This window comes from Macrobrachium rosenbergii, chromosome 15 (assembly GCF_040412425.1).
Source record: "Macrobrachium rosenbergii isolate ZJJX-2024 chromosome 15, ASM4041242v1, whole genome shotgun sequence".
Classification (NCBI taxonomy): domain Eukaryota; kingdom Metazoa; phylum Arthropoda; class Malacostraca; order Decapoda; family Palaemonidae; genus Macrobrachium; species Macrobrachium rosenbergii.
The window spans coordinates 43,423,731-43,437,372 of NC_089755.1; the positions used below are offsets into that span (position 1 = coordinate 43,423,731).

A 13,642-nucleotide genomic window follows, 5' to 3' on the forward strand; every position below is an offset into this window, starting at 1 on the left:
TTGTTGTTCTTTTTTTACGTAAGACCTCCTATCTAATCGTGTCTTTAGTTGTCAGAGGAAGCGTTTCCTTGATGACAAAACAGCATCGGCGTTTAAAAAAAAAAATAAAATAAAATAGGATGACATTTAAAGACTAAATGTCATATCTTGAATTTTTTCTGCCGACTGATTTTATGATTATTAGCGCTTAGGATACTAATCCGAATTTCGAAAATACGAAATATGGAAAAGATTCACAGATGTAATAATAATAATAATAATAATAATAATAATAATAATAATTTTGGAAGAAGACCTCCTTTGAGAGCAAATTTCGTTGAATAGAACGGCACACGGAGTGTCATTCTTTTCGACGAATAATAATAATAATAATAATAATAATAATAATAATAATAATAATAAATAATAATAATAATAATAATAATGAAAAAAAAAGTGTATCTTAGTTTAACCAGACCACTGAGCTGATTAACAGCTCTCCTAGGGCTGGCCCGAAGGGTTAGACTTATTTTACGTGGCTAAGAACCAATTGGTTACCTAGCAACGGGACCTACAGCTTATTGTGGAATCCGAACCACATTAAAGCGAGAAATGAATTTCTATCACCAGAAATAAATTCCTCTTATTCTTCATTGGCCGGTCGGAGATTCGAACTCGCGGCCAACACAGTGGTAGCTGAGAACGGAACCCGCTCGCCCAACGAAGAACTATAATAATGACTAGATAGCCACAGAAAAGCTGAAACTGGAAATACCATACAGACAAAATCTCACACAGGAGTTTCAGAGATCTAGAATCTGACAAACAAGATTTCCTAAAAAAAAAAAAAAGCTTAAACGCGAATATTATTAGACAATAATAAGACGTTAACCAGCGCAGAAACTGCAATATGAACTAAACGGGGTCAAAATACCCTAAACGTTAACTCTCGATCACCCACATCTGCTTTGGGTATTTTTCCCGGTAAATGTAAATCTTATTTGACAAAGCTTTCATTGAAATCCTTAGAACGCTTGCAAAGTATAAATATGATCTTATTTTACAAAATCAGGCTTTCGTTGAATATATAAAGGGAAAATTTTCCGACGCTCACGATTCAGCTGCCGTCAGTGTAATAATGATAGGTTTCTATTTTTGCTCTCTGGATCCAATCTTTGTAACCGGAAATGGCGTAATGTTAAAAAAAAAAATTAATAAAAATGCGGTTCACTTTACCCTGACACTTTTTTTTACTTTTTTTTTTGCAAATTCAAAACGACGTATAAATTTAGATAACTTTATTATGTGAACGACGACCCATGGGCGGCGTAAAGACGACGACGCAATAAATTTAAATGAATAAAAAAAAAGGAAAATAGATTAATCTGAAACACATCGAATACTCGGAGATTAATGACCCTCTAATACCACGAATAGATTAAAAATCAATGAATTTTCTGCCACACCCATTTGCACACACTCACCATCCTGTTTGCTTTCTCTCTCTCTCTCAAGTGACTTGTCAATTGCGAAGCTTTGGGCTAAGAAATATACTATGAAGTTGATAAGAGAAGAAATAAAGCAGCTCTTTAGTTGCTCCTTTAAATTTAGCATATTGGGCCTGGCGTGGAGACAAGCATGTTTCAAAGCCTTCAGTACAAATACGGCTGGCATTTGAAGCACCGAAACTGACATGTAGATATTTTCATCAATAAATTTGAAATCAGCTTTCCACTTACGGCTGTAAAGTTTACAACTCGTGATTCTGCAGTTCTGAGGCAACTGTTCATGGTCAGTTTACGCGCGCTTCGACGAGTTCATATAGTTCCCTTGAAGAAAGAGCAAGGCTTAGAAAAAAGAAAAAAAAAAAAGAATAGACTCGGGATAAAATATTCATTGGGATGCCAACGTGTGGGCCAATCAGAAAAGGGTAGTAGCTGAACACGCGTCATGTGCCTCACTGTGATTGGCTGATAAGGAAGACAGCTCGGCTCGAGGTTGACTCTCTCACTCACTCACTCAGCCAGACGAAAGTCCTCGCAAAGAAAGCTCGCTATGACTCAGTCACCCGTTGGAAGGCGACCGAGTCAAGTGGTTGTCGCGCATGGCCGTTGGATTGTGACTTGCCTCGCCGCGACTATTGAATAGTGTTGACGAAAATGATTTACCCGAAAGTAATTGGACGTAGGAGGCCATCATGAACGTGAGTAGTGTTCTCGGCGTTTTGTGTGAAAACCTGTCATCAATTTCAGCAGTAATCAGGATCTGTACTTGTTAGTGGAGACGTCTTGTTACCACTCAGCCTATGGTTCCTGGCAGTTGAGGTAGTGTGGTTTAAATTCGTCCCCACCACCCACGCATTGTGTGGTCAATAACCTGGAATCGATTTCGAAAATAGGAGTGAGGTAAATTCTGAGAGATTTACTCCCGATAAATCTCGAAGGTTGTCACTTATCTAATCGGGCCGTTATCGTCTAGGTAATCCAGGAAAATGATAAAACAGTCATACTCTTTGTCTGTATCGTCTCTTTATCTCTTTTCTAATAAAGCCTGGCGCGTTTTTTATATTATGATAAAAAGATCTTATCACGCAACGCGATCGATGCTAGTAGCTAGCTCTCGGTACATAGCCTAAAAATGGCTTAGTATAGAAAACACGTTAACTCTAACAAGCGTGGGGGATAGAACACAACGCTTTTCTAATGAAACTCATTAAAGCGGATTTTTCTTAGCAAGTATTCTCACAGTCCTTCCCAGTCCTTTCTCATTCTCTCCTTCATATATTATATATATATATAATATATATATATATATATATATATATATATATATATATATATATATATATATATATATATATAGTATATAAGAATCAACTGAACATTTCTCACCGGATATATGCGTACATCAGATAACAGACAGATTTCTTAACACTTCAGAATACACCCATCACACGTGACTTGATTCCAAGGCTAGTAACGATTGGCATGTCATATATATATATATATATATATATATATATATATATATATATATATATATATATATATATATATATATATATACTGTTCAGAATATGACAATAATTTTCATCGGTTCAAGCAAAACGATTTTTTCTTGAAAATAATGCTATCACAACTGACTGCAAACAAAATAATTGTTTTGATCATTGTATATGGCTCTGGATAATCAAAATTATTAATTCTATTTTGCACGGTGCCAGAACAGTTGAAGTAACAGGAAAGTTGGGTGCCTAAAATATTTGTAGCCGAAAAAAAATCATATGACACCGATGTGATATTAATACATTTAAGAATTATAACATATATGAATTTTTACTACGGACTCCACAAGAGGAACGTTAGCTGTTATGATTTGAGAAGCTAATATAGCACTAGGCCTTTATTTTTCTCCCCCTAATTCGGCAATACCTTTAAACATGACCATAATTTATGATTGTCTGAACCCCCTTTTTTCTCACATATACATATATATATATATATATATATATATATATATATATATATATATATATATATATATATATATATATATTCCGGCATTAACTTTAAAACATGATCATAATATAGGGTTTATATCCTGCTTTTATCTCTCTCTCTCTCTCTCTCTCTCTCTCTCTCTCTCTCTCTCTCTCTCTCTCTCTCTCTCTCTCTCTTTTCGCGCGCGCGCGCGTGTGTGTATGCGTAAAATTAACCATAAAGAGGGCAAACACAGCTGCATTAGAGAGAGGGAGAAATATGTGACCCCCTTATACTCTCATGACTAACAGCACTGGCAACAAAGCCGACTGGCATTCTCAACGCAGCTCCTTATCAACTTCCCGTATTTTGCACTTATCGGTCGGGCGTGTTGCAAGTGAGGAGCAGATGCATTGCAAGTTTACCTTCACAATCGTCAAACCCCACTGCCCTCTGCATCAAGGCTATGGAATGGAATGGAATATAAAATTAAGGCCAAGGGATGGGACCCATGAGGTCATTCAGCGCTGAAAGGGAAATTGAGGGTAAAATGGTTTTAAACATCTAACAGGAGGAAAACATCGCAGTTGCACTATGCAACAATTGTTAAGTGAGAGTGAAAAGTAAGATGGAAGAAAGAGAACATGAACAGATGTACAGTAAAAGGAATGAAAGGGGTTGCAGCTAGGAACCGAAGGGACGCTGCAAAGAACCTTGAGTAATGCTTACAGTGCACCGTGAGAGGTGCACTGACGGCGCTGACCCCACTACGGGGATCTAAGTCTGAAGAATGGCGAGAACATACCTCGGTAATTCGAGTACCATGTTTACATGTTACCTCCTTTGGTATTTTTTTTTTATTTTTATTTCTGATTTGCGTGCCCCTCGTATGTTATTATTTTTTAGGTTTACGTATTCTTGTTTACACGTTAATCGAGGATTTCCGATTCCCCGTGGGGGGCGGGCGCCTGTTATTGCCGTCAGTGCACCTCATGCTGTGCAATGTAGGCATTACTTAAGGGTCTTTGCAGCGCGCCTTCGGCCCCTAGCTGCAACTGCTTTCATTCCTTTTACTGTACCTCCGTTCATATTCGCTTTCTTCCATCTTACTGTCCACCCTCTCCTAACAATGGATTCATAGTGCAACTGCGAGGTTTTCCTCCTGTTACACCTTTCAGACTTTTACTGTCAATTTCCGTTTCAGCGCTGCATGGCCTTAGTTGCCCCCCGTGCTTGGCATGTATGCCTAAAATCTATAAATCAATCGAGCAAGGATTTTCCGATCTACGAATGTTTTTGTATCGTTTCTATTATTCTCATCATATTCCCAAAAACATTAGACATTTGGTTTGTAATATTGATCGAAAACCCGTCTGAGTATAATCACCGAAGGTCAAGGGATCACAAAAACAAAAGCAACAAAAAAATAAAAGGACTATCAGCAGCAACAGCTGTTAAAACAATGAAAGATAAACCCAACACGAAGTAATGACGCGTTCATATGAGGAGACTAGCTTTGCACATGAAGCTTTACAGGGTGTTGCAAGATTCTTTATTGTGATTTTTTTCTGCCAATTTATTCTTTAAAATCCATTTTCACTGTCTTGTCATAAGTAATCATCCAGTGTTCATGTGTAGGTGTGTGTGTGGTATATCACAATATACCTTTTTTTCCTTAGTGGTGGCTTCAGAAAGTGTCAGCCCTCCGTTTCTCATTAATTCTTTAGGGATGGAGTTGCCACCCCCATTCTCTTCCCCACCCCAACCACAGTCGTGTAACTACCTACTAATACACCTGGCAGAACGAGTTCCGCCCTCCGCGGGAATCGACCACGGAACCTTTCATAGTCACTGCAATAGTTAAAGAGACTGGCATCCTTATGTCCATTCGCAGCCCAGGCCTGAAAATCACATACAAATACACTCTCCATCTTAGTGCTTGCCAGAACCGTTGATGATCTCACGGAAAAGGCTGACGAAGGCTGTCCGTACCCCTGCTGATATTACACACCCGCTCTTAATAAGTGCGTTTCGTGGCAATAAATTTAGTGGCGAGTCTTTCTATTTTTTCTCTAACTTGCTTTCATAGCCGCAAGAAAACTGCATAGCGACATTCTTAATTTGTCAAATGCTATAACTGGACAGTCGAGTCTATGTAAACAGAGGAAAATACCGTTAAATCTTTGAGTCCAAATGCCGAGAGCCTTCAATTTCGTTCCACGAATATATTGCCGCATTTAACTCCTGTCTACCATGGGGAAAGAAACTTCATTTGCAGGACTATATACAGGATGTTCAGTGGGTTCTCCAAGGACAGGCGTACTTGACGTTTCGGGTGGGGGTCAAATTTGCTCGTAAACACAAAACCTTGCTTGTCTGTGCATTTCTCCCTAATTTCGTCCATCAGTTCAAAGTTTTATGATGACAAATATCCCCGAGTCAGCCAGAATACAGCGACTGCACGAGATAAGGCACGCTGTGACTTTCGCCCTCTCTCTCTCTCTCTCTCTCTCTCTCTCTCTCTCTCTCTCTCTCTCTCTCTCTCTCTCTCTCTCTCTCTCATACTTGCAAATGTGTACGAAAATACATTTACATGTCCATTATTGATATGCATGTGTTGAGGCGCAGTTTAAACGCAAGGCATGATTATTCAGTGCATATAAGCACTTGACATGCATATTCCAATGATAAATAAGACGACAATGCATGTTCACGGTTTTGATCTTTTGTAGTTTATTTAATTTTTGTTTTCTTATTTTCTCTTTTTAAAAGGGGAAGGGGTACGATTGTGATTGCTTTTGTTGGGGGTAAATATTCACTCATTACTATAACTACAAGTAGTCGGATTCATGAGTGCTTTTGTTGGGGGTAAATATTCACTCATTACTATAACTACAAGTAGTTGGGTTCATGAGTGAGCCCTCTCACTCAGTCTCATTCTGCAGTGTAGAAAGGCAACATGCAAGAGTACCATGAGTTCACTGACAGCAGATTTTATTTCTGTTTTAGGAGGACGAGCATCCATCTACAGTGATCCTTTTCTTTTAGTACGATTCAAGAGGCAACAGAGCATGCAACAGAAACAATGAACTTTCAAACTCTCTTCAAACAGCTCCATCCACTTTTATCAGAATAACCGTTTTATTTTCCACTTCACTGGATATTGTTTCAACATCATCAAACAGTTTCCATTTTCTTTAATGAAATAACTTTTCAGTCACTATAAAAATATTATTATATTTTTGAAAGCAAGCACTTAGGTAATGAGCCTAATGGGAACTAATGGTGTGAGTGGCAAAGATGGGTCTACCTTGCAGACGGTAGAACTGCTTATCAATGAAAGAGTTCATAAGTCCCACTGGGAAACACAAAAAGTCTCGGGGGGAGAGAGAGAGAGAGATGAGGGGGTTCTAAAACTAGAGAAAGAGAGAGACGGGCCAGGGGGGGTTCTAAAACTCCTACGCTGCGTGGGAGAGTGAGTTCACGCATACCCAAAAGTCCAGCAACTCGATGACACAGATCGAAGCAGCCCTTAAGTAAGAATACCGTTTAACTGAATGGTAGAAGGCAAGAGTTTCGGTAACGATAAAACAAAAGGGCGAGCATTCTTGCTGTTCTGTGAATTAAAGGAACACAGATAACAAAACCCGTAACGAAACCCGTACATTACGGGGGAAAGACAGTGCTGCTTCCCGGATTACCAAAGCAGCATCAGTAGAAGTATCTAATTTCCTTCCTTGTCAGTTCTGGTTTTCTTGGTCCTTGAATCTGTCCACAAAACAGTCTTTCATTTCCGTGAAACCGAAAAGGAACAACTGATAATGATTCGCATAACACTCGCTTCCACCAAAAACTGGAAAAGCCGTCAAGATAAAAATAAATTTCCTGAAAAAATGAGATTCCAATTTATTTAAGTTACGAATGATATGGGTTAGTGACGTCACTCGAGAATGTCTATGCAAATCACTCTTCCTTCTTAGATTAATTAAAGTACGATGAGAAACAAGAAGACACTCATTTACATAGTCATCACCGGTATATGGTTCTATTTTGTGATTTAATTTATTACATCAATTCCCCAAGAAAACCAACTGCCACCCTAGTGCACTGTCTTGACTTTAAATATATATATATATATATATATATATATATATATATATATATATATATATATATATATATATATATATATATATATATATCAGTTTACAAAATAAGTAAATAGTAAACATGAGCTTATAAATTTACTCTGAAGGTTCCAAATCAGGTTTTCCTTATAAAAATTGTCAATTTTCCTTGACTTTACTAGAGTAAACTGGTGGCCAGGACTATTCATGTACAAATCCTGGGACCAAGGTCAAGCCTGCGTTAATACATATCTGAAGACTGGTTCTTTAGGCCTAGGATGCGTTAATATGTAAATGCTGTTGCTTTGCCTTACTTTAAGTTCGTGTGCGAAGATAGGTGCTTAGGCCTACTCCACGTTTATTTACAAACAATGGCGCCTAGGCCTACACTGCTTTGGTATGGCGACCCTTATAAGGTACACCTATCAAAAGGGAAATCAAGAAAGGTCCCATTGTTGTCCGTTGAGATTCTATCACTGCTCCCAGAAGAATGATCGCCAAGAGAGCTATGGAGAAGGAGCCGGCGGCGCCCTTTGTCCTCGTAGACACTGACAAGAACCAGAGTACTTTATTGCCAGGAGAAGACTCTGGAACGTTGTGTACCTGGCGGCCGGTGTTCTGGCGTCTGATGTTCATGAATTTAAGATGGGCCTGTCGTGCTTCCATGAGCGCTACGCTCCTTTTTAATTTTTTTTTTCTGGTTACATTTCTCAGCTTATGTGTGTTTGTTGTTTGTGTTTGATGCGTGTATCTTCATCTTATATTATCGTGCTTTCATACTGTATATTTTCTTTTTTAGCATTTTTTTCGGTAACATAATGAACTTTATATCTTGTTTCACATTACATTATGCTTTTAATGAATAATAATAATAATAAGATTTTTCCCGGATATGACATTATTCCCAACACAGGCTTTGACAGCCAGTCAAAAAACGCCTAAAATTTCTTTAAGCCCACTTGCAAGTATAATAATAATAATAATAATAATAATAATAATAATAATAATAATAATAATAATAATAATAATAATACAACAACAACAACAACAACAAAAGGACAGATATAAATGGAAGAAACCCACCCCCCACAAAAAAAAAACTCGACAACCACAGATCCTAAATACAGCCACGGATTTGAGCAACCAGAGAAACTGATTATACAAAACACCACATTATAAAGCAGTCTGTTCAAACACATGACAGATTTACATCTATACTACAGTAAACGATCAAATTATAGCGGTTGCTTTTCCTTAATAAAAAGAACTCTTCCAGTACTTACTCAATGCACCACAAATTTGGAGATAAACTGATACATATACAATATATAGATATATATACTTTTTTTCATTTTTGAGAGTACCTGAACGTTGCTTGAAATTACTTCCCACGGCAGTTTTGACAGTCTGTTAGCTGCTTTTGATTTTGCGTCTAAAAGGCAAGAGAGAGAGAGAGAGACTATAGGAATTCACGTTATCATATATATATATATATATATATATATATATATATATATATATATATATATATATATATATATATAGCTTAAATAAATGTGTGCATGAAATTTTTGATATTTATACACTCAACTTCTTTTGATACAGATATTAAACTACAAATACGTTTATCAGATTCAGTAATAAACCATATTTGATTATATATATATATATATATATATATATATATATATATATATATATATATATATATTTATATATACACACACACACACACACACACACAATGTATATACCATAAAAAACAAATTTGGTCATAATGCTTCATGTGCTCCTGTACGTTTCAAGAATCAGTTACTGTAACTCTGTACCTGAACGTGTCCCAGCCCCATCGGCCTACCTACAGACATTTTGTTGAGGCTGGGAACATACCTTCGATAAGCTTATTCCTATAAAATATTACCTAATTAATATATATTTTCTTTCTCTCGTACTATCCCAACTACTGTATAAATATTCCCTGTTTTAATACCAGCTAGAAGGATTCTGTTTACCTACTGCAGTACTAACTACGGATGTTCACAAATTTAGGGGATAACGCCAAAATAAAAATAATTTTGATAACGCCAAAATAAAAATAAAAGTTGCAGTAATAGATTGTTTTAGTCATTTGAACAAAAGCATATTTCAGATTTCACAAATAAGCTTGTTTATATCAGTGAAGCATAAAATGCTGCTTTATATTCTCATATTTGCCTGTGCATAAAAAACTATTTACATTTCATGTTTAACTCTGTGCCCTCCAAATTCCCTTGCCTAATATTTGGAAAACGTTCTAATTCGCTTTATTTCTTTATTTTCAGAAAAACTAGGCCACTACTATGGCAGGTCTGCGAGTCAAAGATCACCACCGACCGTGGCAAAATGCTGTCATTGTTTGCCTATTCCGCCGTCTCATCATCAAACGTCCACCTTCTTCCTTATTCTCAAGAAGGATTTGCTCTCAAGTTGATGACTGTTCCAGAGTTTTTGCCGAGAAAGAATTTAAAGTGCTGCGACAGATGACCACACTAAGTTTTCTGTGGTGAAGCATCCCAGTAATAACAATTTACAGAATTTTCTTAAAATCTTGCAAAACGTAGTGATATACATTGCCACTGATATTCTCTGTTAGTGCTGTTACATCACTGGAAGAAGTTTTTCTTTAAACGATTGAAAGTGGACCCTACATCTACTGTACATGGTATTCTGAAGTGAAAATAGTGCAGGTTAGAGTGAGATCTATTTAAGTGACAGTATTACACTCCATGACAATAAAGTTAGGCAAAATATGTCAAATTCTTCAAGCGAACACCGAAATTCAAGCCACAGTGTAACAAGGAAGGCTATTAAGGCTACAACTTGCTACATCTGTGACAAAGTTGTGAAGGATTACCGCCTGTCATCTCACTTGCTGTTTGGTTCACTCCAGTGCAGAGACTGTGATCTGAAGTTTAGACGTTGCCGAGATTTTGATTCCTTTCGACGATCGAAGGACGAAAAGGTTAGTGGTTCATGTGCTCATCAGACCTTAAGATGGACGAGAGACCCAGCAGAGTACCTGGAGAGGAAGCTTCAAAAGGATATGAAAAGGCTCAAGTCAGGGCACCACCGCCCTTCCACAAGAGAAGTTGTCAAGGAAATGCTTTCTTACATAGGCAACCTGAAGCCCATTGAAAATAAATCACCCTGGAGACGCGCTATCGAGAAGTTAAAGAAGTTTATATCACTGAAGACAGAAAAACTTGATGGGACCCATCGCCATGGGGGAGACAAACGATCTTCTGAAAATTATGGCTTATATCCTTGCAAAAAGAAACACAATACCAGCAGAGACAGTGAACATTATAAGGGTGGTTCTCAAGACTTCGGGAGAGATGATAAAAATGAACACTACCTTAATGTGTCAAATTTTATAATAGATAAATTCGAAACCCACATTGAAGCTCAAAGTACAAATGGTTCCAGCGATGATTTTATGGTACCACAGTATACTGAAGAAGTCATAATTCCTCAGTCAGAGTGGGAAATTGAAGCTCAGCCCATAAATGAACTTCAGGAATGTGACAAATCTATTGAGATATCTCTTGGAAACGGATTTAATGATAAAATTTCTTTCAATGTAGAGGAAGTCTGGATCACCAGAGATACAGAACTGGGTCCGATGACTTTGATCATTGATAACGTAAATCAATCTACAGAAATTGCTGAAGAGATTGCCACAGCTCTAGAAGACAGCGTAGCATCATCAAATGAATCCTGTAAAAGTAGCCCACAGCAATCTGTGGATACCCTTAAGAACACTACTACATCAGAAAATGTGATAAATGAAAAAGACAGAGCAAGTGATGCAAGCAAAAAAGATAAAAAATGGAGAAAAGGAACAGAAGATAAAAAAGAAACATTACAGTTAAATGAATGCAAGATTAGTACTCAGGAAAAGTTGTATAATAAAGCAGAAGTATCAACAGAACATGAAAACACTCAAAGCAGAGAATCTACAGTTACCCCTATCAACCAGGTCTGTGCTAGAAATAACGGATGTAAAACTGAAACTCAGAGCAGTGTGCTAAATAGTCACGGAGAACTCAGACCTCAAAAGAAAGGTGAAGAAATAAAAACGAATAATGTTAAGAACTGTAGTGCTAAAAATCAAAACAAGAAGCACTTCTCAGGACTGGATTCGAAGAGAAGAAAATCCTGCAGAATGAAAAAGATTTTTTACAAAGACAGTGAATTAGAGAGCGATGAGAAATTTCTGAGAAGTCATAGGAGTAATGGTGGAACTATTAAAGGTACAAAGTATAATTTAAGAAGCAGAAGAAGCCACTCCTCAGACTCCTTCTTGCAACAGTTAGACTCTTCTGAAAAGAAGATGTTATGGGAGAAGCTCTTACCCATAGCTAAAAAACTTCGGAAGTTGAATGTTGAAAGTAATGGTGATACTCTTTCTACCTTCACCATCCCATTTGATTATGAGGACAGTGACGACGACTTTTTGGTTGATGTTTTACTGTCCCAGGTTCTTGATGTTCAAGAAAAACGAAGTATAACTGACTATTCTTCTGAAGACGATGAAGAGGATGATGATTACAACGATGGCGATGAAATAACCCTCCTTCTTAATCTAGTAAAGAGGGTTGTAAGACAGTTTACCTCCTCACTGAACAAGTCTCATTTTAGTGCAGCTTTTGACTCAACGAACCCCTCTGTCAATTGTTGTTCAAGAAGTGATACAGCAGAGACTAGTGACATTGTTGAGAAAAAGAGACAGGAAAGGCCAAAAACTAAATACATAAACCACATGACATTTGGAAAAGATTACGAAGAGGGACAGACGAAAACTTTTTATATTAATCCTCCCTCAGATGGAAACTATTACGTTGTTAACTATCCGTCCCAGCCACTCATAAAAGAGTGTCCTATGTGTTACTTTCGAGTGTTCCCTTCAATGTTTTCCCTAAATCTAGTCACAAATTTAGCAACAACTAAGTGTGTAGGTTGTATGTTAACTATTTATGTTGTTCAAGAGCCAAGTAAAAACAATTCACTTCCAAAGATAGTTTTCAGAAGAGATGATTCTTCTGAAAATGACCACGAAGAAGCAAAACCAGCTCGTTTTAAGAGCCATACTCAAAAGTGGCAGAGAAAAGTAAACGTAAGAACCTTTTTTAAGCAGTGACGGTGATGAAACGTTTTTAGCTGTTTTTTTTTTTTCCTGACAGTAAACAACCCATGTCAGTTTTAGTAAATTCAACAGCCAACACTGTTCACTTTAGACGCGTGATCTTGAGTATGACAGTGAATATGAAAGATGATACTTTCCTAGAAGAGTTGTGCGAGCAAGTAATTAGTCGAACAGACTGCAGTGCAGATGCTGTGAACTTCAACTCTAACACCAAATAGTTTTCTTTTCCAGCCAGTATTGTTAAGTACCTAGACCAAAGTTGACTGTGATTTCATTTCTCCGCATATTGAAAGTGTTGTCCTACAAGTGTCATTTTTTTATACCGAATACATTCATCACAAGCTTGAATGCGATTTTGTTTCTTCCTCCTGTAGCTATCAAACTGAATGCTGTACTGAAATTTTGAGTTTCTGTTGTTGAAAGGCAAGGTATCCTAACAGCTCCTCGGCTGTCCTTCTGTCTAGAAAACTATATAGATCACCTGCTTTGCTGCCGTTAGTTCCCAGAACAGATAAGTTCTAGTGCAGGAACTGGGTAGCATACATAAAATGTTTCGAAATCTGTGAGCTCAAGTGAAGTAAAATGCAATGGATTAGAAGGTTTTTGTATAAGACTATACAAATATGATACGAGAGGTTACTGAAAAACCATCAATACAGCACAGTGACTGACTAAATTTGGTGAGAACAGGTGTAAAACCATGAATGTTGTTTTTATGTAAAACTGGTTGGTTCAATTATTCAATAAATTCTGTACGAACCTAAATTGCATAGTACAGAAAAAGGGTAGATGACCAGAGTATGAATCAAAGAAAGGAGAGGGAGAAAAAAAATGGAGGCATAATAAATGGCACCCATTAGTAAGTAAAAATG

The 13,642-nt window shown here is 37.2% G+C and overlaps 1 protein-coding gene across 1 annotated transcript; it reads left to right on the top strand.

Annotated features, from left to right (window-relative positions):
- The first annotated feature begins 1,990 nt into the window (after window positions 1–1,990).
- LOC136846601 (uncharacterized) lies at window positions 1,991–13,118 on the top strand. The gene is made up of 2 exons (XM_067117488.1): window positions 1,991–2,182; window positions 9,907–13,118. Exon 2 carries the CDS (start codon window positions 10,374–10,376, stop codon window positions 12,762–12,764), a length of 2,391 nt encoding a protein of 796 aa, XP_066973589.1. The 5' UTR covers window positions 1,991–2,182; window positions 9,907–10,373; the 3' UTR covers window positions 12,765–13,118.
- Window positions 13,119–13,642: the final 524 nt, after the last annotated feature.

What these genes read in the sequence shown, in the direction of transcription:
- LOC136846601 (XM_067117488.1), top strand. Translation starts at nt 10,374, where the DNA reads ATGTCAAATTCTTCAAGCGAACACCGAAATTCAAGCCACAGTGTAACA.